We start from the raw sequence: 27,898 nt of genomic DNA, 5'->3' as shown, positions 1-27,898 counted from the left end.
ATCGGGGGCCGCACTCGCGTTTGCTCTGCTCCGCCCGACCCGCCTCTCCGCAGCCCGCGCTCCACTCCGACGCTGCGCAGCACCGGAGCCACAAACCTCACTTCCGCCCGGAGCGCGCCGGAGAGGGGACGCGCGTGGCGCGTGACGCGACGGCGTGCGCGCTCCTGCCTGCGTGCGCGAGGCGCCCGGATGGGCTGACACGCCTGAACGCGCGGAATCCGGAGACCCTAGCTGGCGCTGAGGGCTTCCTTTTGTAGGCGGCGGTCGAGTTGCACAGGTTAATACAGAATAGAGAAAAGAACGTGCCGGGACATAGTTATAGTATTTGTTAACTTCTTGTGAAGGAAGTGTGCTTGGGTTCGCCTAAATGAAACAGCCCCTGCGGCGAGAGAGTGACAGTCCTGGATCACCACCTTCTTCGGCCGTCCGCTGCCCAGGTCTCCTCGCTAACGACGCTATCCCGGCAATCGGGGCGGGCGTCCTCCGTTTCCTCTGCTGGTGGGCCCTCCTCACGTGGCGTGGGCCCCGTGGGTGTGGTACGCACTCTGCCAAGCACTGCTTTGAAAGTCCTGCTTCCCTTTAGGTCAGGATGAGGAATCTGCACCGAGATTGACTGACTTTAAGAACGTACCTGGGGTGGAGCTCAGTAGTGGAGCACTTGCTTAGCATGCTTGAGGCCCAGCACTGCACAAATAAAGTAACAAAACACACAACTCCTAAGAGAGGAACTCGTCATTCAAAACCCCCAAGCTCTGGCTTCATTGTGTTTGATCAACTGGGAAATCCTGGCTTTCATCTTCCTCAGAGTTACTTTCCCTTCTCTAACATGAATAATACCCACAAACAAGTTCCCTGCCTGAACTGAGAGCCAGAGATCAAGAGCTTACCTTGGTCACAAATGATAGGGTGCTGAGTAGAGGATGGAGGGGTTAGTCCCATTGTGCCAGGCAGAGCAGGACCACCTCATGGGCCTCTACTTAGCAGAAAGAGCCCTATCAGGCTACCCAACACTGTCCAAGCAGAGGGCAATTCTACTCTTGAGCAGCATCAGCTGCATTTCCAACTAAAGGTTCTTCAGCTGACATCTATTGAATTTCAGTGGGGATTAAAATACAGGTTGAATCTCCCTAATCTAAACTGCTTGGGACCAGAAATGTTTTAGGATTTGGATATATATGTTTTTTTGGAATATTTGCATATACATAATGAGATATCTTGGGAATGGGGCCCAAGTTTAAGCATAAATTCATTTATCTTTTCCTTTAAGCACAAATTTCTTTATGTTTCCTAAGTGCCTTATACATATTTTGTATACAATTTATAAGTAATTTTGTACATGAAACAAAATATTATGGAATATGCCATTTCTAGTGTCATGTTCAAAAAGTTCTGAATTTTGGAGTACTTTGGATTTCAAATTTTCAAATTAGGAATGTTCAACCTGTAGTTTGATACAACTTCTAGAGTATGCAAATATTGATCATTATAAACAAAATTAAGACAATACACTTTTAAATATATCCATTGAAATATAAACAGCATGGTGATTTGATTCCCACTGTTTGCCAGCTTAACAATACATGAATAAGTTCTATAACAGAATTTAGTCATTCCTTTTTGTTCTTGTACTTTTAATAACTCAGGAGGCTGAGGCAGGAGGATTCCAAGTTTAAGGCTAGCTTCAGTAACAGTGTGGCCCTAAGCAATTTTGTGAGATGCTGTCTCAAAATAAAAAAATATAAAAGACTTGGGATGTGGCTCAGTGGCTTAGCACCCCTGGGTAAAATCCATGGTACAAAAAATAAAATTATCATTCTTATCAATAAACTTTTTAATAATATTTATGTAAGTCCTATATGAATTTTAAAAAGTGAACACAAAAGAACACTTACATACATAGAGGAAAACATCACACATAGAGGAAAACATCACATTCTTGAGTAAGTGAATATAATTGGAAAAAGATCTATGTGCAGAAAATTCGTTTATGAATTGCATAAAATACTGATAACTTTTTAACTAGATAAGTGATTTTTTTAAACTAAGGATTGAACTCAAAGGCTATCACTAAGCTACATTCCCAACTCTTTTTTTTTCAAATATTTATTTTATTTATTTTTTATTTTTTTGGTGTAAATGAACACAACACAATGCCTTTATTTTTATGTGGTGCTGAGAATCGAACCTGGGTCCCACTCGTGCTAGGCGAGCGCTCTACCGCTGAGCCACAACCCCAGCCCCTTCCAATTCTTTTTTTATTTTTTATTTTAAGACAGGGTTTCACTAAGTTACTGAACCCTCCTGAGTCACTGGAATCATAGGTGTAAGCCACCATGCCAGATGAAATGATTCTAATGTATGAATGGGGGAAATCAACAAGAAATATAAAAGGCAAGTGTATATTCTAGGAAAACTTTGAAAATAAAGCATAACAAAGGGGCTGGAAATGTAGTTCAGTGGTAAAGCACACTGGGTTCAATCCCCAGCTCCAAAAAAAAAAAAGTGACAAGAACACTAGACTTACCAGCCTTAATTAATGAGAAACTATATTGCTAGTGCATGCATAGTCCAACGAAATATAATAGAAAATTCTGAAATACACTGGAGTAATTTGAGGAATTTAGAGACAGTTTTGGTTTTTATTTTCCTCTTTTGTGTGTGTGTACTGGGAATTGAACCCAGGGGCACTTAACCACTGAGCCACATCCCCAATCCTTTTTCATATTTATTGAGGGACAGGGTTTCACTGAGTTGCTTAGGGACTCGATAATTTGCTGAGACTGGCTGTGAATTTTCAGTCCTCCTGCCTCAGCCTCCTGGGCTGCTGGGATTATAGGCGTGCCCCACTGTACCCAACAATTTGAGGAATTTGGTGTCTGACAACATCTCCAAAGAGAGATCAGAAGAATAAAGTAGGGAGACCAGGGGGTGAGAGGAGGGGTTGTAGGGAGCAAGTGCTTGGGATCCAAATTGTCCAAATTACAGTGTTATGCTGTATGTATGTATGAATATGTAACAACAAATTCTATTATTATATACAACTAACATGCACCAATAAAAAATGTGTGTGGGGGGTAGAGCATTTCAAATCACTGAGATGGAACTATTCCATAAATGTATTGGCACTGAAACATAGCCATCTGAAAAAATATAAAATTGGGTGTATGCCTCATCCCATATACAAAGATAAACTCCAAACTAAAACGGTATAAATATATTCCATACAATCATAAAAGAACAAGAAGAGAGCCTGGGGTTGTGGCTCAGTGGTAGAACACTTGCTTTGCATGTGTGAGACACTGGGTTCAATTCTCAGCACCACCTACAAATAAATGAATAAAATAAAGGTCTGTCAACTAAAAATAAATAAATATTTAAAAAGTTGTAAAAAGTTGAAAAAAAAGAACAAGAAGAAAATGAGGACATTTCTTTGTATGTATTTATTTTGTAGTTGTAGATGGACAGCATGCCTTTATTTTATTTGTTTATGTTTATGTGGTGCTGAGGATCAAACCCAGTGCCTCACACATGCAAGGTAAGTGCTCTACCACTGAGCTACAGCCCCAGCCCCAGCCCCAGGACATTTCTTTTTAATCCTAGAGTCAAGAAGGTCTTCGTAATACTCAAAATCCGGAAGACATGACTATAAAAAAGTTTGGCTAAAAGCATGATAAGCAAGCAAACAAACAAACAAACCTGGGCTGGGGATATAGCTCAGTTGGTAGAGTGCTTGCCTTACATGCACTAGGCCCAGGGTTCAATCCCTTAGCACCTCGAAAAAAAAAAAGGCATGATGAGCAAAATCAGAAGACAAATAATTAATAAGGAAGAAATAGCCCCAACACATATCATGGAGAAAGAGTTATCTCTTTAATATTCTGAGAGAGAATATTAAAGAGATAACTCTTAGCAATTAGAAATTCTAAATCTTAACAGAAAAATAAGGGGAGTTCATACAAAAGGAAATACAAATGACTCTTAATCGTAAGAAAAAAAAAGTTCAAGGGGCTGGTGTTGTGGGTCAGTGGTAGAGCGATTGCCTAGCATATCGAACCTAGTGTTCGATACTCAGAACCACATAAAAAATAATTAATTAATTAAAGCTGACAAAAATGTTTTGAATAAAAAAGTTCAACTTCTTCTTTTTGGTTCTGGGGATTGAACCCAGGGGTGCTTAACCACTGAGCCATATCCCCAGCTCTTTTAAATATATATACATATTTTTTTTTAATTAGAGACAGGATCTCGATGAGTTGCTAAGGCCTCACTAAGTTGCTGAGATTGGCTTTGAACTCATGATCCTACTTCCTCAGTCTCCCCAGCCACTAGGATTATAGGTGTGTGCCCCCACATGGCCTTCAACCTCTTCTGTATAAAGAAAAATGCAAGTTAAAATTTTGAAATAAAATTTTTTCACCAATGATTAGCAAGCATCCACAAAATTGACTGGGCACTCTATTGGTGCCACTACCATGAAGGGGGCATTCTACACAAAACTTTGACCCATCAACTCCACTTCCATGAGTTTTTCTATAGATACTTGTAGATGTATAAAATGGAACACTTATTCATTGAAGCATTGCTTATAGTTGCAAAATATTGGAAACAACCCCAGTGACCATCACTAGGCAAACGATTGAAAAAATCTGTTCATCCATACAGTGAAATACTCTGTAATCACAGGGGTAGGGGTGGTGGAAGGAGGAATTTTTGTATATATTGAAATGAAAATATCTCCAAAGTAGGCCATTTTATAGAAAACATCAAGAGATAGGATTCTTGTTAAAGAACATTGTATATTTAAAAAAAAAAAAAAAGAAAAGAAAATGAAAGTAAAGAATGAAAAGTTTGAAAAATGAATACAAGAAATTTGTATTAATTTGTATTTACAGACTATATAATGTTTAGCTGGGCATGGTGACACATGCTTGTAATCACAGCAGCTCAGGAAGCTGAGGCAGAAGGATCGCAAGTTTGGGGCCCACCTCATCAATTTAATGAGGCCCTAAGCAACTTAGTGAGACCCTGTCTCAAAATAAAAAAAAAAGTGATGGGAATGTAGCTCAGTGGAAAAGCACTCGTGGTTTAAATTCCCAGTTACACACACACACACACACACACACACACACATGTATAGTATCATCATATATGTAATATTTACAGAAATACTTAAAATACATATATTTAAAAAAAAAAACTAACTGCAATGATTACCTGTGATAAGTCTGGGACAGTGGTAAGACAGACCTCCTATAGGCAACCAGAAAAAGGGTCTCAGAGAAGGAAAGGAGGAAGAGAGGATTAGGAAATCGAGCTCCTGACCCCAGATGTTCCTAACCTCAAGAACAGTTACTTAACAGCCTTTAGACTTTTGACCAACTATAAGAGGTACTTCCTCTTATGCCAACAGACCCTCACCCCCACCCTTATGCTGATTAAAGCTTAAAAATCACTTTTGTCCAGATTTGCTGAAGAAATCTTATATCCCACCAATCACCTACAGGGACCAATCAAGCCCATAAAATCACCTAAACAGGCACCAGTTGGCACCCCTCTCTTCGGATCCCCACCCTCTTTGGGAATTATACTTTCTTTCTTTCTCTAATAAATTCTGTTACTTTGGTCTCATCCTTGTGTCTGTTGATTTCATTCTTTGAATTCGTAAGACAAAGAACCCACCCATCTATGCTCCATGGTACTGAGCAGATAGGAGACAGAGATGAGAAAGATAATTTCCACATAATTTTCAAACCATGTAAATGTATTACCCATTATAAAATGAAATTTGATATGAATATAAATCTTTTTTTTTCCTTACAGTACTGGGGATTGAACCCAAGGGCTTCACACATGTTAGGCAAGTGCTCTACCACCCTTTTTATTTTTTTATTTTGAGACATTGTCTTGGTTAGTTGCCCAGGCTGGCATTGAACTTGTGATTCTCTTGCCTCATTCTCCCAAGTAGCTGGAATTACAGGCATGCCCTACCACACCTGGCTCATATATATTTTTAGAAAGCACAACATGGTTTAAGAACTTTCAAAAATATATATATGGTCATTTTTTAATAAAAATACATCTAACCTCTTATCCTGAAAATTGCACCAAAAAAAATGAAATAGTATTTTCATGCAAAGACTTTTACAGAAATGTCCGTATCAGTTTTATTGATAATAGACTCAAATTGGAATGCATCCATGCATCTATCATCAAAAGAACAATTAAAATGAACTCAGGGGTATGCCGGACTGTTGGTAAAAGCCTGAGGACAAATTTCCAGGAATTTTGCAAGGCAAAATGCAAGACAAATGTCAAGCGCAGCCATTATCAGAAATTTGATTGTTTAAAGTTAACACTAAAAACAAAGGAAATATATATTCACAATTCATCCCTTCCTAATTATTTTATTACCTGTACCTTAAGGCAGCCCGCATCTACCTGTGAACATGTTGTATAGGCTTGTACAGCTGATCTTCTGGTCTCTCTTAGTGATACCATATTGAAAACCTGAAATTGGCCATGTAGGAATATTTATTCCCATGGAATTTATCAGAAACACTGATCAGAGCTTGATTTATTGTTTGTTGATTTTCTAGAGTCAAGAATGTGATGGGAGAATATTAGTGAAGTACATTAAACTTAGAAGTGGCTATTGTCTATAGCCATCACATTATAAATAGTAAAAATGATTTAGGAAATATTCCTATAATATTCAAAAACTATTACCCAATTCCCAAAGAAGTCATTGATGTCCTCAACAGACAAGTGAGGTCCCAACCTAGTTATTTCTCTTTAATATTACCAGTTAACATAAATGAAAATATCAGTCAATATTCATGTCAAATAACCCAGAGAACTAGGAGGTTATGTTAATAATAAACTGTTCTTATACTCCACTAATTAGAGGTTTCATCAGCTTGTGATAATAGTCAGAGCATGCCTGTCTTGGGTAAGAATCCAACTACCAGTCCCAGGTCATGAAATCAAACTACTGAGTTATTGTCTGCATCAATTGATAAATTGATCAAAATAGGATCTCAGTAAGTTACTGAGGGCCTTGATAAGTTTCTGAGGCCAGCTTTAAACTTGCAATCATCCTGCTTCAACCTTCCCAGTCAACTGTGCTCATTGTCTGCATTTAAATAAGTGAACTATACTGCAGAATAAGAAAATGTACTGCATGGCACAGAGTAAGGGTAAGTATTTGTTTTATTTGTTTATTTATTTTTGTTACTGAGTGAACCCAGAGGTGCTTTACCACTTAGCTAAATCCCCAGGCCTTTTTATTTTTCATTTTGACACAGAGTCTTACTAAGTTTCTTAGGGCCTTGCTAAATTGCTGAGGCTAGCTTTTAACTTGCAATCCTCCTGCCTCAGCCTCCAGAGTTTCTGGGATTATACACATGTGCTACAGTGCCTGGCTTTATAACAGTTTTAAAGAATATTATTTACATAATTAAAATGATTAATTTTATCTACCAAATTAACTGGGCTATAGTATGCCCAAATATCTGATAAGACAGTATTTATATGATATGTCTGTGAAGGGTTTCTAGGAAATGTTAGTACTTGAATTGTTAGACTATGTAAAGAAGATCTCTCTCTGTTGTGGGTGGGCATCATCCAGTCTTTTGTGAGTCTAAACAGAACAAAAATGTGAGGAAGTGTTGTAGTGGCAGCCCCTTTCTCCACAGAAAAGTCTTAACTGGGCTTCCCCAGAAATCTTCACCATGGCTGATTTTAGGACTGTCAGCAAAAGAGTCTCTGCAAAAAAGTTCAACATAGATAAACTTCCTATTTTCGTGTTGCCCTATTTTACTTGGCCCCTGGCCGAGAAAATATCAGCATTCCAGGTGCTGGACACTCCCTTACTAGTTTTTCACAAACATATCCAGTATAGTACTTTGTAGAAATGTACCAAACAAGGCCTCTGGCCTTGAGCTGGGGCTTCACAGAGATGTCCACATTTTTAAGATAAGTTACCAACTGGGCTCCATGTTAACAACTGGCAGGAGGAGGAAAGAAAGGAGAGAAGAAGCTCTCCCCTTCACAGGTATTGTCCTTGAAGGGTTAACTTGCCCAAAACAGTGAAAGAAAAAGCTATTTTTATGTGAACTTCTGCAGACTGTGAACTTCTGAGCCCCTCCCCTTACATGCTGGGTATAAAACTCTGAAACTCCCTGAACTTGGGGTTCTGGGGATTAATTAATTACAGCAAAAGCTGTGCCCTCTGAACCTGGCTGCAGCCAAATAAAACTGTTTTCTGTTATCTTCGGTGCCTTGCCTTGTCTGTCCCTACAATAGTGTGAATTTGCTCTCTTTTAGCTCCAACAGCTATCATCTATTCTTGGACATCAGAGCTTCTGGTCAGACTTGGATTGGGACTTACCTCGTTGTCTCTCTTGGTTCTCAGGCCTATGGGTTTATGTTGAAACTAACCACTGGCCTTTCTTGCAGGCAGCATATTGTGGGACTTTGGGCCTCCATAATCATGCGTCAATTCCATATTAAATCTCTTTCTGTAACCCATATATATCCTATTGGTTCTGTTGCTCTGGAGAACCCTAATATAATTATGTATCAAATTATAAAGTAAACTTATACCCTAGGTGATGGTTAAAAAGCTTAAAACTATGCTGGGTGCAGTGGCGTACACCTGTAATCCCAGCGGCTCTGGAGGCTAAGACAGGAGGATAACTAGTTCAAAGCCAGCCTCAGCAAAAGTGAGGTACTAAGCAACTTGGTGAGATCTGTCTCTAAATAAAATACAAAAGAGGGCTGGTGATGTGGCTCAGTGGTTGAGTGTCCCCGAGTTCAATCCCTGGTACCAAAAAAAAAAAAAAAAGAAAAGAAAAAAAAAGCTTAAAAATATTACTTTGAGGTATTTACTTGGAAGCAGAATTGCTTGGTCATAGGGTACCTGCACCTTTAAATTTATTAGTACCAAATTGTCCTCCAAAGTGTTTGCCAAGCCACAATATCCTGAGTTAGAGATGAGCTCTGATAGTTTCACATATTTGTTATACTTACTATAAACTTCTTAGTTTTTGCCATTGGTTCCTTTTGAAATGGTTGTTTTGACTCCCATTTCTTACATATATGATGTATATCCCTGTAAACTATTTTTGGCTTGGGTTTCTGTTTACCATAGACTAATCATATCAAAGTAGAATTGCTGGCCTAAAGAGAGTAAAATAGCTGGGCACTTATTTTTTTATTGGTACCGGGGACTGAACTCAGGGTCACTGGATCATTAAGTCACATCCCCAGTCTTATTTTGTATTTTATTTAGAGACAGGGTCTCACTGAGTTGCTCAGTGCCTTGCTTTTGCTGAGGCTGGCTTTGAAATTGCGATTCTCCTGTTTCAGCCTCTGGGTTTATAGACTTGGGTCACTGAGCTGGCTCAATCTTTTTTTTAGACAATACTTCTGCCCCATCCTGAGAGACCTAACGATGCCTCTTAAAAGTTTAGCAATAAGGAAAACTAATATTCGCCATCCCCATTATCTTTTTTTTTAGATACACTTTCATTTTGGAATAATCATAGTCTTATAGAAAATTATGATAGTATATTCTTTTTTCAAAAAAATATTTAGTTTTAGGTGAACACAATATCTTTATTTTGTTTCTATGTAGTGCTGAGAACCGAACCCAGTGCCCCACGCATGCTAGGCAAGCACGCTATCACTTGAGCCACATCCCAAGCCCATGGTAGTATATTCTTCACACAGTTTTTCCTAATGTTACCATCTTACATAATCATGGTACAAAACTGTCAAAACTATTAACTAAGCTAAAAATTTTATCTGCAATCTGCAGTTTTTTCCATTAATGTCCAGCCACCACACTGCAGGACAGTTTTTCAGTGATTTCTGGTTTCTTTTTTCTTTCGTTAGGTAGTAGGGATTGAGCCCAGAGAAGCTTTACCACTGAGGATCTCCCCAAGTTGCTAAGAGTCTCTTGAAGTGCCCCAGGCTGGCCTCCAACTTGTAGTTCTGCCTCAATTCCAGGCATGTACCACCACAACCAGCTCTTTTCTGGTTTCTAATAACCTCAATGGTTATAAGGACTGGTGAGATATTTTGTGGAACATCCTTCCATTGCGATATGTTTGCTATTTTTCTCCTGGTTAGACTGGGATTATGGGGTTTTTTTTGGAGAGAAAGACCATAGGAAAAGTGTCATTTTCATCAAATCACATCAAGGGTAATCATTGTTATGTGTAATCATTGTTTTTTTTTTTATTTTATTGATTTTTTTAAAATACACGACAGTGGAAAGCATTACAGTTCTTATTAAACATATAGAGTACAATTTTTCATATCTTTGTATATAGAATATTCACGCCAATTCATGCCTTTTTACTGAAGTGGCACCCCCTTTCTCCACAGAAAAGCCCTCTTCACCATGGCTGATTTTAGGACTGTCAGCAAAAGAGTCTCTGCAAAAGAGTCAATGTAGATAAACTTCCTATTTTCATGTTTCCCTGTTTTACTTGGCCACTGGCCGGGAAGATACCAACACTGCAGGTGCTGGACACCTCCTTACTAGTTTTTCACAAACATATCCAGTATAGTACTTTGTAGAACTGTGCAAACAAGGCCTCTGGCCTTGAGCTGGGCTTCACAGAGATGTCTACATTTTTAAGATAAGTTACAATTGGGCTCTGGTAACAGCTGGCAGGGAAAGAAAGGGGAAAAGAAACTCTCCCCTTCTCAGGTGTTGTCCTTGAATAGTTAACTTGCCCAAAACAGTGAAAGAAAAAGCTGCTTTTATGTGAACTTTTGCACACTGTGAACTTCTGAACCCCTACCCTTACATGCTGGGTATAAAACTCTGAAACTCCCTGAACTCGGGGTTCAGGGATTAATTGATTACAGCAAAAGCTGTGCCCTCTATACCTGGCTGCAGCCAAATAAAACTGTTTCCTGCTATCTTTGGTGCCTTGCCTCATTTGTCCCTACAACAATACATGTACTTTTTTTTTTTGCATTACAATTCTTATTACACATATATACCACAATTTTTCATACCTGTTTAAATATAAAGTATGTTGACACCCAATTCAAGTCTTCATACATGTTCTTTGGATAATGATGTCCATCACATTCCACCATCATTGCTAATCCCCTGCACCCTCCTTTTCCTTCCCATTCCTCTTCCCTATCTAGAATTTATCTAATCCTCCCATGCTTGCCCCCCCACCCCACTATGAATCAGCCCTCCTTATATCAGAGAAAACATTCGGCATTTGTTTTTTTGGGATTGGCTAACTTCACTTAGCATTATCTTCTCCAATGCCATCCATTTACTTGCAAATGCCATGATTTTATTCTTTTTTAATGCTAAGTAAAATTCCATTGTGTATATATATGCCACTTTCTTTTTTTATCCATTCATCCATTAAAGGGCATCTAGGTTGGCTCCACAGTTTAGCTACTGTGAATTGTGCGCTATAAACATTGATGTGGCTGTGTCCCTGTAGTATGCTGTTTTTAAGTTCTTTGGGTATAGATCAAGGAGAGGAATAGCTGGGTCAAATGGTGGTTCCATTCCCAGATTTCCAAGGAATCTCATACTGCTTTCCATATTGACTGTACTGATTTTAAGTCCCACCAGCAATGTATGAGTGTACCTTTTTCCCCACATCCTCTCCAACATTTATTGTTGTTTGTCTTCATAATAGCAGCCATTCTGACTGGAGTGAGATGATATCTTAAAGTAGTTTTGATTTGCATTTTTCTGGTAATCATTGTTATTTACACCCTCCTCCCCCTTTTTTTAAAAACTGGGGATTGAACTCACAGGCCCTTAACCACTGAGCCACATCCCCTGTCCTTTTTTATATTTCATTTAGAGACAGGGTCTCACAGAATTGCTTAGGGCCTAAGTTGCTGAGGCTAGCTTTGATCTTGTGATCCTCCTGCCTCAGCCTCCTGAGCTGTTGGGATTATAGGTGTGAACTTCCAGGCCTGGCTGTTATTTACCTTTCATCACTTGACTGAGGTAGTATGTGTCAGGTTTCTTACTGGAAGGTCATTTTCCCCAATCCCTTTCCACACTATATTCTTTGAACAGCCCACTCAGGGGTCTGTGGGGATCAATACACCCATCTTGGTGTTAATAATTACAATTCCATTGTAGGGAAGATTTATCCCTTCTCCAGTTATTTCTTTAATCATTTATAGCACTACAGTCTATTTTACACTCTAGGTTATTACTTAATCTTATGTGATTTATTACTAAAATTCTTCTGGGTTTGGCCTTTGGGCAACTTACGTTGGTTCATGTCCTTTATCATGCCCCATCATTGTTTCTTTTGTTTTTTTAACCACTTCCCTATTTCTGGCCTACCTAAAGTTCCAGGCTTGGCTGGCACTTGGGTGTGCCTGGTGCCTACAGTTGTCCGTTTCTCTACGGAGCACTGGCCCTTTTCCTTAGAAAGTGGTATTTATATGCTAACTACTTCTTGTGGCGGGGAAACTCCCCAGGAGCGGTCCACACTCTGAGGTCAACGCCTCCTCCCGCTAATGGATCACCCCAAGCCTCTGACCTCCAGCTTCCGGCGAGCCCCGGGCGCGGCGAGCCCTGTGCGCCGGCGCACCCACGCCAGGGCCGTGACGTCACGACGCCCGGGCGTGCGGCGGTCGGAGCCTAGAGTCCAGCGGCGTGCTTGCGCTTTCCCGCCCGCTTCTCGCCCGCGGCCCAAGTGTTCACAGGTGACTGTGCCCGTTCGGTCGGGGCTACCCAGCACCCCCGCATCAGGCCCGCGGGCTTTCTCTTTTCCCGGGCCGCCCCATGCTTCCCGAGCTCTCTCCTGCTCCTCCGGACGGACCCCCGCCTCTCCGTTGGGGCCCTTTAGCCCTTTCCGGCGTCCCAGGCTCGCCAGCGCTGCGGAGCCCCAGGATGCCTCTGCCTCTCCCTCCCCGCACTTCTCTCCGTACTCCCTTTCCTGGCGTCCCTCCTCTTTCTATCCTCTGCAGCCGCCCAGCCCCGCGCTCTTCTTGGGGGACACCCCCACTACCCACCCCTCGAATTACTTTTCTTCCTCCCTTTCCTTGAGTTCCTCCTCCCTGGTGACCCTTAGAGTCACCCAGCCCAAAGCCCCTCCGAAGGGACTCCCCTCTCTCAAGGTCGCCCGAAGCGTCTCCTTTTTCCAAGTCAGCCTGGAGACAGCAACCATCAGGGTGCGGCCACCGCCCTGCCCCTGCCTGGCGGTGTGACACGTCCAACCTCAGGGGCCTGCTACTGCCCTTCCTCCTGCAGCTGCCTCCGCGGATCCTGCGCCTCCGGTCTTCCCATGCCTGGCCTCAGCATGGAGGGGCAGCTTGCGGCCTTTTCGGTTCTGCTCCAGCCCGGTGGTCTACCCCTCTTCGGAGTCCGGAGTAACCCTGGGGCTTAGCACGCGGGGTGGGGCCCGCCTCTGCTTCCTTTCACTTGCTCTTATCCTTGCACTGTTTTTAGTTTTAGGTGCTTAGTGTGCATTATCTTTTATTTATTTATTTTCACATTTGATTCTGTTGCTCATTTCGGTTGAGAACGCTGGAGGACAGGGATTTTTATTTTGTATTGGAATAGGTTAGTTGTTTTGTTCACGTAAAAGAACCTTCATAAATGAGCGAATAAAATTCCTAGTGTTTCAGGATGGGTAGACAAAAGGAATGGTGTGGATTATTAAAACATCTAGAGAACATGGCCAATTCAAAATGTTACTGATTCCTGGCTCTAGAAAATCATTGACTTTTTTGGGTGCCTACCATTTGACTGAAAGGGAGGAGTCTCCGCCTGAAGGAAGAGAGAGGAATATTCCATGGCCTCCTGTGGCCTCAAAGGGAACCAGTGCTCTTGTAGTAAATGACTTATCTGAAGTCACTCCGGGAATTAGTATCCAAGGTGGGACTGTTACTTGTTTATTTACTTATTGCCCTTGATATTGGTTGGACAAATCAATGACCAAAACATGCATGCACAAACACATCTGTGTATTTACCTTTGCAGTGGGTGTATATGCTTAAGGACCTGCATGTGCTTGGGAATACTGCAGCCAGTGGTTCAAAGCCAGTGGCACTCAGAGTTTCTAGGGCCAGGAAGTTCCTAATCCTTGGCTGGCCTGCTGGTTAACATAGGACAGGTATTTTGGGAAGAAACTCTGGTCTGGCAGGTGCCTGCCTGGGCTTCCTTTGTGTCTGTTGTTTACCTTGTGTTGCAGGGATCTCTTTCCTTGACTGTCTTCCCCTTCACACTGATCTTGGTGAGGGCAGGAATCAAATTTATGCTCTAGGATCTTCCTGACAGGACAACATTGTGTCTGGCATAATGTCGGTGGTACATTGCATTTTGAGGTAGACTGCAGAAAACAACTCAGAATTTAAGGTAGGTTTTTTACTAGTGTTATAATTTCAGGATGTTAGCACAGTTTGTAAGTAAGTTTCCTTATAATCTCAAGGATTGTGAATTTATGAAATATACACAGCAGAAAGGTTTGTTTGTTTATTTGTTTTTTTGTACTGGAGACTGAACCTAAGGGGTGCTGTTTTATTTATTTATTTATTTAAACCAATGGTTTTTTTTAATATATATTTATTTTTTAGTTTTCGGCGGACACAACATCTTCGTTTGTATGTGGTGCTGAGGATCGAACCCGGGCCACACGCATGCCAGGCGAGCGCACTACCACTTGAGCCATATCCCCAGCCCAATTTACTTATTTTTTAAAAAAGGTTGAAACAGGGTCTTGCTGAGTTGTCTGGGCTGACCTCAAATTTAGAATCTTCTTGCCAGCTCCAAAGTAGCTTAGATTAAAGGCGTGCACTGCCACTCCAGGCCAGATGCCACACTTGGAGTATTAGTCTTCCTTGGGAAGATGGAGGTTTCTTAACTTATTCAGAAAGTTTTGCTGTGCTTCTAAGCTTGCCTTAATATTTGGTTTCTTTCTCCTTTTTTCTTTCTTCTGTCTTCTGGATGTCAAAGAAATTAAAGAATCACTTTATTAGTGGCAGTACCTACCAAAAAACTACAAAGAACAAACTTAAAAATGTGACAAAAAGGGAACTTTTCCCCTCCATTAACAGGAATTTTTTTGTGGTGGTGGTCTAATTAGTTATACATGACAGTAGAATGCATTTTGAAACATTGTACACAAGTGGAGCATAAGTTCTCATTCCTTTGGCCTTAAGTGGTTATGAATCACACCAATCATACATGTATATAGGGTAATGTTTGTCTCATTCTACTGTCCTTCCCATTCCCACTGTCCCCTGTCCCCCCCCCCCCATCCAAAGTTCCTTCATTCTTCCCTAAACACCCCTCCTACTAGGGATTAGCATCCGTTTATCAGAGAAAACATTTGCCCTTTGGTTTGGAGGATTGCTTATTTCACTTAGCTTGATATTTTTCTAGTTCCTGTAAATGTCAAAATTTCATTCTTCTCTAAGTCTGAGTAATATTCCATTGTATATATGTACCACATTTTCTTTATCCGTTCATCTGTTGAAGGGCATCTAGGTTGGTTCTATAGTTTAGCTATTGTGAATTGAGTTGCTATAAAGGTTGATATGGCTATGTCACTGTAGTAAAATCTTCAGACTTTTAGCATTTGCATAAATGTCTTTACTTGGTTACTGATTTGACCTAGTTTGGAATTCTGATGTGGAAGTCATTTTTTCTCTTGTTCCATTGTCTTCTATCATTGTCCATAAAGATGCTATTCACCTGGCTGACTGCTGGTCCTTAATCTGACTCCTCTTTTTCTTTGAGAAGTTTTTAGGTTTCTATTTTTTGTCCTTAGCATTCTGAAATTTCCCAGTAATCTACCTTACTGAGGCTCTTTTAAAGTTCTTCCTGCTTGACTGCTTGGTGGTGCTTTTGAGTCTAGAACTGTATTGTCTGGTGTTTCTCCTCTGCTCTTTTTCTCGTGATTTATTTCTGAAACTTTCCTGTAATCCTTGCTCATGCTAAGCACATGACTCTACGGTAGAGCTATGTCCTCAATCCTAAGCAGAGTGTTTTATATTACAAACTCATCCTCTATTCCTTACTCCACCCTCTCTCTTTTGACTTTTTTCCTCCCTTTTTTTCTGAGAAAAATTCTTATATTGAATTTATTTTTTTGTCTGTATTTGGCTTTGCTGGGGATTGAGCTAATGCCTGGCATGTATCTATGTGCATCCATTGAGTTACATCCCCAGCTCTATTGAGTTGTGGTAATCATCTTTAACTGAGAGCTTTGAATGTATCTATTTTGGAACATTCTGTGTGGTTTTTTTTTTTTTTTTGGATGCAACATCATTTGTTTTATGATAATTGTTTTTGTGAGTTTGAAGTTTGTTTTTGCTTTCTGCATTGTCTCTGTGATTTTTGTGAGATTGTCCTCACCTCTTTTTTTTTTTTTTTTAAGAGAGAGAGAGAAAAAAGAGATAATTTTTTTTAAAAAAATATTTTTCAGTTTTGGTGGACACAACATCTTTATTTTATTTTTATGTGGTGCTGAGGATTGAACCCAGCTCCCCGCACAGGCCAGGCGAGCGCGTTACCGCTTGAGCCATATCCCCAGCCCCTCACCTCTTTTGAATCTTTATTTTTTATGGTAGACTTTCTTTACGTGTATGATTGAGCCACCTCCCAGACCTATTTTGTATTTTATTTATTTATTTATTTATTTTTATTACTATATCTATTTTTTTATTTGTTTTAATTAGTTACACATGACAATACAATATTTTGTATTTTATTTAGAGAGAGGGTCTCACTGAGTTGCTTAGTGCCTTGAAGTTGCTGAGGCTGATCATCCCTGCTCAGTCCCCCCCCCCCCCAAGCTTGGATTACAGGTGTGCACCACTGTGCTGGGCCTTTTCTCTCGTGTTTTACAGTGCTTGCTTTCTGTACATATTTAAGAGAGTGTTACTATAAAACTTTGAAAGTCTTGTTTGCTTATAATTTATCATCTGATGTGCTTCCCTGTAGGGTGTTCATAGAGACTGAACTTTTTTTTTTTTTTAAATTGAGGAGCATCCATATGAATCAGTATCTGTAAATCTTTCCTCTTGGGCTGTGTCCCTGGCCCAGAGTTAGCATCTAGTAAGTAAGTAAAGGAAGAGGGCTGAGAGTTTAGGACCTATCTGTCCTATATTCCTCTTCTAAAAGTGGCATGTGTTGAACTCTCAGCTATGCTGGGGCATCCTCAGGATCAGGGAAGGCTGGTACCTGGATGGGTAGAAGGCCTCAATGACTTTTTTTTTTTTTTTTAAATGGATGGACATAGTACCTTTATTTTGTTTATTTAATTTTTTTTTTCTAATGTGGTGTTGGGCATTGAACCCATTGCCTCACACATGCTAGGCAAGCGTACTACCACTGAGCCACAACCCCACCCCAGACTTCTTTGACTCTTAAGTCTTTCAGTAAATTCTCCTGCTATGTCTTTCACCTTTAGAATTATCTTATACTTCTATTTTCTGAATCTTTCCAGTATACTCTGACAGGAGTTGGCTTGGCTTGCTGTGTATTTTGCTTCTGTTAACAATGATAAAGCAAAGAAGGTCAAATTTTAATTTAGTTACCACTTGTTCAATTGCTTTGGAACTTTCAAAATGTTTTTTGTCTTTTTCTTTTTATGATACAGGGAATTGAACCCAGGGCCTCTTGCATCCACTTGACTACATCTCTAGACCTTTTTTTATTTTATTTTGAGACAGTCTTGCTAAATTGCTCAGGCTACCCTTGAACTTGTAATCCTCCTGCCTCTGCCTCCTGAGTAGCTTGGATTACAGGCATCTGTCACCACACCCTGTGTAGCTGCTTATTTAAGGACTTGTCTTTGGTGTGTGTTATTTATCCTGTCTGGTGTGGAGGGTCTGGTTTGTGTCACATATTGCTTATGGGTTGGATGCTGAGGCCAGGATGAGTTGCTGCCATTAATGGAAGCTAATGAGGCAAGTAGTGCCCAGGTGGTAGTGATACCAATGTGGAGGCCAACGCAGTATATACAGACAAAGGATGTGCATCTCGTTAGTTAGTATAAAGTGCTTACTCCTGCACTCAGATGGCTGCCACTTTTCTGTCCTTGTCAGATGTTTTATGCCCTAGCTTCATTGCCCCAAGATCTGTGTCTAATGCTTTGTGATCTGGATAAAGATTCCATAAGGTGGTTTAGGAAGCTCCCATTATCATGGGACTTTTATGTTCTTTTGGATTCCTTGGGCTTTTCTGGAGTGCCTGCCCAGCAAGTGCAAGTAACCCCACTCAATGCATTCCTTGAGTGTTGGTTTGTAGGTTCTAGGAGTGGAGTGCAATTGTTTGTATACACTTGACTGAAGAATGGTCTTCTATCTGGGAAGATCGTCCAGGCACACAGCTTTGGGAGGAAAACACATGAAGCAGTAAAGGAGAAAGGGGCATCTAGAGATTTTAGCTAGCCAGATCAGCTGAGTCATCCCTGGTGATCAGTGGGATTACGTATGTCACAACCAGTTTGCCCTCACGTCCCTTATTACATAATTTAGTGTGTGAATCCACGGTTCCTTTCTCCAGGGCCATTCTCCCCAGTAGCTGAAGTTTAGGTTGGTTTCAAGTTTGTACCTATATCTTCTCATATACCTAAGTTTTAGTATGCTTGAACCCTCACCTTAGAAGTTTGTTGTCTCTTTGTCTTGAAAAGGAAATCCTAATATCTAAAACAGTAAAAGCTGCACATATCCCTCATTATAAGCACAACAACCATTAGACTTATCCACTGAGAGGATATTATACAAAATAAAAATGTGTCAATATATATTTTTTAAATTAACCCCTAGGCCCTCAACTGGGTGAAATCAAATCATACTTCCATATTGGAAGAGTTGTCTTTTTTCCAATACATTTTATATTAATGTGTCTTATTTTTTATTAATATTTAGTTTTTAGTTATAGTTGGACACAATATCTTTATTTCATTTATTTATTTCTATGTGGTGCTGAGGATTGAACCCAGGTCCTCGCACGTGCTAGGCAAGCGCTCTACTGCTGAGCCACAAGCCCAGCACCGCCCCCCCCATGTATCTTATTTTAATCTTTTTTTTTTTTTTAATTTTAAAGTACCAGGGATTGAGCACAAGGGTGCTTAACTACTGAGCCACATCCCCAGCCCTTTTTATAGTTTATTTAGACACAGGGTCTGGCTTAGTTGCTTAGGGCCTTGCTAAGTTGCTGAGACTGGTTTTGAACTTGTGATCCTCTTATCTCAGCCTCTTGAGCTGCTGGGACTACAGGTGTGTGCCACACTGTCCAGCCTAGTTTTAATCCTTTTATATTCAGGATGCCATTCAGTCTCTGTTGGTTCTAAGAACAGTAATTATTTGAAATTGACATGCCACTAGATGATTTGGCCACTAGATGCCCTTAATTTAGCTAGTTTCTTCTTTTTTGGTGGGGGTGGGTGGTACGTACCGGGGATTCAACTCCAGGGTAATACATCACTGAGCCACATCCCCAGCCCTATTTTGTATTTTATTTAGAGTCCGGGTCTTACTGAGCTACTTAGTACCTTGCTTTTGCCAAGGCTGATTTTGAACTAGTGATCCTCCTGTCTCAAGTTCCCAAGCCACTGGGATTATCTTTATCCTTTCTTTTTTTTTTTTTTTTAAATATGTATTTTTTAGGGCTAAGGCTATGGCTCAGCAGTAGCGCACTTGCCTGGCATGTGTGAGGCACTGGGTTCGATTCTCAGCACAATGTATAAATAAATAAAGGTCTATCAACAACTAAAAAAAAAAATTAAAAAAAACCCTTAAAAATATGTATTTTTTAGTTGTTGATGGACCTTTATTTTATTCATTTATTTATATGTGGTGCTGAGAATCCAACCCAGTGCCTCACACATGCCAGGCAAATTCTCTATCACTGAGCCACAACCCCAGCCTGATTATCTGTGTCATTTTTAAAGGCATTTCTGAAAGCAGGTTGTTGTTGTTACCAGGGATTGAACCCAGGGACACTTAACCACCAAGCCACATCCCCAGCCTCCATTCCCCCAACCTTTTTAAAAATTTAAAATTTTTGAAACAGTGTCTTGCTAAATAGCTGAGGCTGGCCTTAAACTTGGCAGTCTCCCTGCTTCAGCCTCCCAAGTTGCTGGCTTTGCAGCTGTGTGTGAAAGCAATTTATTTTATTAAGAGACAAGGTCATACTGTGTGGCCCAGGCTGTCTTTGAATTCCTGGGCTCAAGGTATCCTCCTCAGCTTCCCAAGGAGCTTAGATTATAGGAGCATGCCACTATACCCAGTGCATTTGTTTTTCCAGCAAAGAAACAACTTAGGTACATCTTGAGTATCCTGTCTTTAAATTAACCATCTCATTTTCAAGGATCACTGGCTCCTTTTAGAGGAAAGTAGTGTTAGAGATAAAAAACTAGGTACTGAGGGATCCATGAGATTTTCCGTATAATGACTAAAGGTAGACAGGATGATACCAGATAAGAAGCTACTTGAGTTAACCGAATTTCTCTTTTTCAAAAGTCATAAGTTTCTATTGCAATTCCAGTTTCTTCCTTGTAATAATCTCAGTTTCCTTTTTTCTAATAGTGTTGAACTATTTTATAGAGGCATACCAAAGATATGTTTATAATGTCCCTTAGATGTGGATGTTTTTATTAGTCTCCTTTTTGAATATTTTTTTAAATAACATTTATTTTTATGTGGTGCTGAGGATTGAACCCAGTGCCTCACACAGGCAAGTGCTCTACTGCTGAGCCACAATCCCAGTCCCTCCTTTTTGAATCTTGACTCAAATGGACTGGAATTTGATTCTGAAGTCAGTTGTTTAGTTTCTCCTTGTTGACATCCTTTGAGCCCTATGTATATGAAAAGAAACCCATCCCTCATATTAAGAAAACACCAAAGAAAACAGGCACAATATCTGGAAAATCAGATGTTGACTTATACAAATAGTGGATTATAATCAGAGATAGTAGGAAACCTTTAGATCCTTTAGACTTTATCTAAAATTGTCTTTCAACCCTTATTTTCTAGGTAATTTTCTTTTTTTGGTACTGGGATTGAACCCAGAAGCACTTAACCACTGAGCCACATCGCTGACCCTTTATTATATTTTATCTAGAGACAGGGTCTCACTGAGTTGCTTAGGGCCTCACTAAGTTGCTGAGGCTGATTTTGAACTTGTGATCCTCCTGCCTCAGGCTCCTGAGCTGCTGGGATTACAGGCATGTGCCACTGGGCCCAGCTAGGTAATTTTCTTTTTTATATGATATTACAGGGATAGGAAGTTGTGATATAAATATCTATGATTTAGCATATATGAATAATCCCTTTCACTTTTGTGTTCTGAGGTAATAAATTACTGTAGAGATATACTGTCAACAGCATTCCATTCTGTCTTTTATGTTTCACCTGTTCCACTAGAGGGCGAGCTACATGAATATACCTGCTTTGACTTGGTCACAGGTGTATCCTTAGTGTCTATTATGAAGCTAAACACATAGTAGCTTCTGTAAAAGTCTTTGGGGCAAGACTACAGATCATTGGTAGATCATTTGCCTAATATGTGTGAGCACCTAGATTCACTCATTGGTAGATCATTTGCCTAATATGTGTGAGCACCTAGATTCACTCCCCATCACCACAAAAATTAATAAAAATAAATATTATTTGTTGAATGAAAATATGATAGCATTATTTCTCTGTTTCAAATCTTAATGGAAGAATGATTGTTTTAGACTGTTAGCAGTTCTAGATTCAGCCCAGCTTGGAGGAGAGACCTATAATTTTGCTTAGTAGAAAGCCCTGGATTAAGGTGTTTTCCAGAGTTAGTTGAGGTGGTGGCTCAGCAGAATGAGTTCTGCTGTCTCAAGGGTCAGTTACCTGTGGGCTGGCCCATCCTGTTTATAAGGTGGCTGCCAGCAGCCGTCTGTTCACTCCCACTCGGAGAAAGTGGGAGAATAGCTTTTCTGGATACAGTTTATTTGTTCAAGAACCTAAATGAGAAAAAGATAGTATGGGAAAGATGAATGAATATCTTACTTCCTTTCTTGACGGGGCAGACAGCATGAATTAGATGAGTTGGCAAAAGTTGTAAGGAGAGCTAGTACCTTCAGAATAAAGAAGTTTTGAGATGCTGGAGTATAGGATGACAATGTGGAGCTTTTTTCCTAAATATTTGGAGAAAGGTGAGAATTCACCCATGCTTAGTACATGGAGTTGTATGAAGGAAACTTATTTGCATTTTGGCTTTCACACACCAGCTTTTGCTGCAGGATGCTAACTTTCCAAACCTTAGTTCAGATTAGTACCTCTAAATAAATTAAAGTTGAAAACAGAAGTAGTCCATGATCTGAGTTGCCAAAACTATCTGTTGACTTAAAAATAATAATAATACATGCACATTATTGAAAACAAGTGTGAATACAGAAAAAGGTATAATGTGGCTGGTCACCCTCATGTCTGTTATAGTTTTGCCTCCTTTCTCCCCTGGAGACATACGTTCTCAATAGATTACATGAGTCCTTTCAGAACATAGTGGAGCAGGAGAGAGATGTGTGTGCTTGTTACATACGTTCTTCTACCTCATTTCTTCATTCTCTTTTGTTGCCTGATTTTCTGCCCTGGATAGAGGTGCTCATCTGCTGTGGGCCATGCTGGATGTGTCTAGTATTTTGTGGTATAAGTGATGTTACTGTGAATATCCTTGTATATAAAAACCTTATTGAATCTTGACACATATTATCAACGAGGCAAATTGCTAGTAATGGATTTCTGGGTCAAAGTATATGAACATTTTTTTTTTTTTTTGGTACTGGGATTTAACTCAGGGATGCTTTACCACTGAGCTTCATCCTCAGCTCTTTTTATTTTTTGTTTTGAGACAGGGTCTTGCTTGTTGCTTAGAGCCTCGTTAAGTTCTTACAGCCTCACTAAGTTGCTGAGGCTGATCTTGAACTTGTGATCCTCCTGCATCAGCTTCCTAAATTGCTGGGATTACAGGTGTGCACCACTGTGCCTGGTACAGTTTTTAAATTGTGGCAGATTCTGTCAAATTCCCCTCCAGAAGGGTTGCAGCAATATTCATTCTCTGTCCTCTTGTTTGCTTTTTCTTTTGGCTGATGTCATGGAATTTTTTTGTGCCTATCTGATGATAGGTAAAATTTTTGACTTTACATTTTGAATTTTGTCTTTGAATTGAGAGAGAAATTGGGTACATTCTTCGGAATTTATTTTTGTGTTATTCAAATTTTTTTTTTTTTTTGTAAACTCTCAAGTGATTGCCTTTTCTTTATAATATATAGGAGCTTTGTAGGTGAAGGAAATAAACTCACTGCTGCCATTTGGTTGTAGTGTTTTTTTTTTTTCTCAAATTTGTTATAAATCTTTTTAAAATTTAGAAGACTTTTATTTTTATTGAGTTAAACTGTCAAGCTTTTTCATGATGACTCCTAGTTTTCTGTTCTGACTTGGCTACTCTGCCATCACCAGTGTGGCACATCTGACTAAGCCATGTCAACCTGATCAGGTGTAAAGCTGGAACAACTAGACCTTAGGACCCCAGGAATGTTATCAGAAGTCCCAAGTCCTTATCTGTGTTGAATCCTAGTTCCCTTAAGGCTGCTTCATGTCTGTTTACTCATCAGGGTGGGTGGTGAGACTGAAGCCTAGAATGGAAGGTGGGGTAGGGCAGGTATGAACCCCACTAAGAGGATATTTGGTAAATGCCAGGTGGTCAGTGGGGTCCATTGTCTTTGGGCTCTTCCTCAGATGACATCAAAGGGGGTTTAGGATTGAGACTTACAACAGATAAACCATTGTCTTTTTGGGTATAATTTTGAACTTCCCTTTTTCTTCTCTTATAGGTGAAGAGATGGCATTTGTGAAGAGTGGATGGTTGTTGCGACAGAGTGAGTACAGGACATGTGGGTCTGCCTTAGGTTCTGTGTCTATTTCTATTTGCTAAAACAGATGACTTTTAAAAATAAATCATAAAGTCTTATGTTTTTTTTTTAAAGAGAGAAGAGAGAATTTTTCTAATATTTATTTTTCAGTTTTCAGTGGACACAACATCTTTTTTTAAATTTTATTTTTATGTGGTGCTGAGGATCGAACTCAGTGTCCTGCGCATGCCAGGCAAGCGTGTTACCGCTCGAGCCACATCCCCAGCCCCAAGTCTTATGTTTTTTCCTCAATTTCCTCTTTGGGATTTTCATAACTATAAAATACCTTTTTGTACACGTGGAACTCTTTTTTTTTTCTTTCAGTACTGGGGATCATACCTAGGACTTCATACACACATGCTAAGCAGCCACTGTACAACTGAGCTGTATCTCCAGCCCCTGGAACTCCTCCTTACTTGTTGAATTGATAAGAACCAGGAAATGATGGCAGTCCTTACTGTTTTCTCTTTCCTTAGTAGCATACTTTATTGTTAATGGTTGACCTGAGACTGCCTGAATCTGACTACACCTAGCTGCTGTACTATATATAGCATGGAGGTACTGATCATCTTGGGTGTGGGAAACGCCTGTCTTACCTGGTGACTGAGCAGTGACTCAGATTCTGAAATACAGGAGGGCTTTGTAATTATGTAGAGGAAGACTGGACCTGAGGCAACAAGTTTATCAAAAGCCACACTTTTTTTTTATAAATCTCCAAAGGAACTCCAGAAAAGAAATTTAAATCTCTTTTAAGAAAGTGTGATAGAGATCCACTCTCCTAGACTTGTCTTGGATCTTTCTTTCATAAGTAGTTCACCTCTGAGGCTGCCACTCCATGTAAGATTCATCCTGTTTTAAAATAGAAAACTCACCTACGTTTATTAAAGAAATAATAGACTCTTTTGTTGCCCTAGAAAGAGCAGGATTAAGGAAAAGATGACTACCACATTATTTATAATTCTAAACTGTGGTACATGTAATTGGTTTACTGTTCAGAGACATGAGGGGTGCCTGCAGAACTTAGCTAATATTGAGTCTAGTATTGAAGAATCAACTGCATACCTTGGATGGTTTATATAAAAACAATTGTCTATGAAGTTTATTTTTGTTCCCATTATAAATATTTTTCATATACTCATTTAATTCTTACAATAGCTCCATGAAGTAGGTATTGTTGTTTCCATTTAAAATTAAGATTTTGTGAGATGAGGTAATTTGGATATAAACAAACTATGGAAGGTAGAATTGTTGCTGAAAGCTCAGTCCTTATCTCTGATGCCAATCCAATAACAAGGACACTGTTTTGAGAAAAAGAAAAAGGAAGGATTATTGCTTTTCTAGCAAAGGAGAAACGTGGGAGACTCCTATCCCAAAGGCTGTGATTCTCCCCATCGGGAGGGACACCAGGGTGGGGGTGGGGGGGAGTTATATTCCAGGTGTGCTCTGTACAGATCCCAGGGCTCCCTGTTGGCTGTTAGGATTCGCTTGTTGATTTGTGAGATATTCATTCACTTCCCAGATCCTCAGTACACATCTTCTTCCTCTAGTGGATGTGTTCAAGGACTGTTAACTAGGGGAAGAAAAGGTAACACTGTATCCCTAATCTTGTTAGGGAAGGGAGAAGAGAGAAAAAAACATGTTTTTAAAAAAAAAAAAAAAAAAAAACAACAAAAAACAAAACCTCAGAGGAACAAGGCCTATATTCAGAAGGTGAAGGAACTGTTAGAGATTTATATTAAAGCTCAAGACTGAGTTCATCGTTAATACTCTTTCTATCCAGAGATGATTGTTTAATTTGTTCTGTATGAACAAATCTGGAGCAGAACCACATGTCCTCTCAAGGTCTGTGACAGTCTGGTAGTCTTAGCATAGATAGAGTTATTGTAATGTTGGATTTGTACAGAAAGTCCTTATATATTGGAGCCTCGACCCAATCTTTGTGAAGTTTGCTTGTTTTGGGTTTTTGGTTCCAGTCTCCCCTATGGTCAAGGACATGGGAGCCTTGTTTAGACCTTGAGGAAGTCTCCTCCTTTGTTGGTTCTTTGGATGTCTTCTGTTTTTCTCATTAGGCCCTATCACATTCTTGTTTGAGAACAATCATTTTCCATTACAGCTGAATGTAAATGGTGTAGACTTTTAGTGAACAGTAACCCTTTTAACAATTTTTTGTGTTCCTCATCAGCGCCCAGCATGGTGATATATATACACAAAATAGATGTTCAGATATTTTCAGTATCCTTGCCCATGGCTATTATAGAGATGTATATTCAACAGACTTTTTCTTTATGGCCAATTCAAACATGTGATTGATTTTCCTTTGCTGAAAGAAGAAGTATTAATCTCAGTAACATAAAATGAGGTGAGATGTATTACGTTTACTGGTTACAGAACAGCAGAGATATACTTGTGCTTATGGGTAGGCCAGGCAGTCCCCAGCATTCATTTTCCTGTCATTGCTGCATAGGACCTAGTACTTGGCCTTTGAGGGGCAGCCTGATCTGGGAGTCTGCGGTCAGGTCTTTGATTGCCTCTGAAATACTAAGACAGAACTCCCTAACCTGATGATTTCACCTGTTTTCATGACTCAATCTGGTAGTTTCTGCATATTCAGGCACTGCCAATCACAGTGCTGGGTGCCAGTACAAACAGCGTTGGCAAGTGGCACTACTCCTCTCATTGAGAAGGGTGCCTGATGCAGGTAGTGGAAAGGCTGGATATCACGTTTGATATCAGTAGCAGGCAGGAGAGTATAAACAGAAGTATGGGAAACAAGAGTTTTGCACATTGGGCAAGTACAGGCTAGGATGTGCAGGAACAGAATGTATAGTGGGCAGTGTACGGATGTGAGAAAGATTCAGGGTTGGCTTGTAGCTAAAGTTAGCTGCGGAGTCCGCTTTCGGGTTTCACACTGGTAGATGAAGAAATTATAGCTTTATAAAGTTAATTGTCTAGTCCAAGTTACAAATGAAAGTATGGTCTCTCAAACTGACAGAAATATGAGGTAGTAGGATGTGTCAGGATAGGAGTACCCATTTATCCAGTGTCTCAGTCCTGTGTGTCTGCAACAATGCTGTGGGCTTCCTATAAGGGGAAATGTTAGAAAAGAGTATATATGAAAGCTCTTGAGGAAAAAAAAAAAGAAACATTTTTTTCCCAGAGAGGAAGATACTATTTTCATTACATATAGAGACTTTCCAGGCCAGCATTTTCAGATCAGTTTAGCTTGTGTTGGGAAAGTTTAGGAAGTCAAAAACGTTTAAAGTTTAGCTTAATTCTACTTGGGAAATTAGATATTAGCTCTTTTTCATTAACTCAAGCAAACTTTTTTTTCCCCCTTAACTTTTTTATTTTGGGACTTGGCCTTTGGTTAGCAATCTGCTCAGTGTCTACAGTACATGCTGCCTGCAGGCTGTTACAGCAAGGGTGGGTCAGGCCACCATGGTGTTTGTTTCTAACCCCCCCCTTTTTAAAAAATTTTTTTAGTTGTAGATGGACAAAATACCTTTGTTTTACTTATTCATTTTTATGTGGTGCTGAGAATTGAACCTAGTGCCACACACATGCTAGGCAACTGCTCTACCACTGAGCACATCTACTACTTCCATCACTGAGCCCCTACTACTTCCATTTTGATGAACTGCTTCAGGCAGTTCTGTGCAGGTGTGTTTAGTAGACCACAGGAGAGTTTCCTTTGGTTCTGTCCTTAGAGGACAAAATCTTTTGTTTACTCTGCCCAAAGCCAACCTTTCCCATGTATTTTTTTAGGTACTATTTTGAAGCGCTGGAAGAAGAATTGGTTTGACCTGTGGTCAGATGGTCACCTGATCTATTATGATGACCAGACTCGGCAGAGTATTGAGGATAAGGTCCATATGCCGGTGGATTGCATCAATATTCGCACAGGGCATGAGTGTCGGGGTAAGCTACCACCTCCTTAGCCAACTTCTGTCATCTGTTCTTCCTCGTCTTTTTTTTTTTTTTTTTGG

General features: G+C 40.0%; 1 protein-coding gene across 3 annotated transcripts in view; it reads left to right on the top strand.

Moving 5' to 3' along the window:
• Positions 1–12,599: 12,599 nt before the first annotated feature.
• Plekhb2 (pleckstrin homology domain containing B2) overlaps positions 12,600–27,898 on the top strand; it is a 45,359-nt gene continuing 30,060 nt past the window's right edge. Inside the window, exons 1-3 of one of the 3 annotated variants that reach the window (XM_015479109.2) lie at positions 12,600–12,720; positions 23,835–23,879; positions 27,678–27,830. In XM_015479109.2, coding sequence (XP_015334595.1) covers positions 23,843–23,879; positions 27,678–27,830 — 190 coding nt within the window. In that variant the 5' untranslated portion in view covers positions 12,600–12,720; positions 23,835–23,842. Of the gene's footprint in view, positions 12,721–23,834; positions 23,880–27,677; positions 27,831–27,898 lie in introns of those variants that run through there. The other 2 variants (XM_015479110.2, XM_015479111.2) reach the window with 2 other exon arrangements.

Source organism: Marmota marmota, unplaced genomic scaffold (assembly GCF_001458135.2).
Source record: "Marmota marmota marmota unplaced genomic scaffold, marMar, whole genome shotgun sequence".
NCBI lineage: Eukaryota > Metazoa > Chordata > Mammalia > Rodentia > Sciuridae > Marmota > Marmota marmota.
Note: the sequence above shows the minus strand (reverse complement) of the source record. Positions and strands in the feature narration are given on the sequence as shown.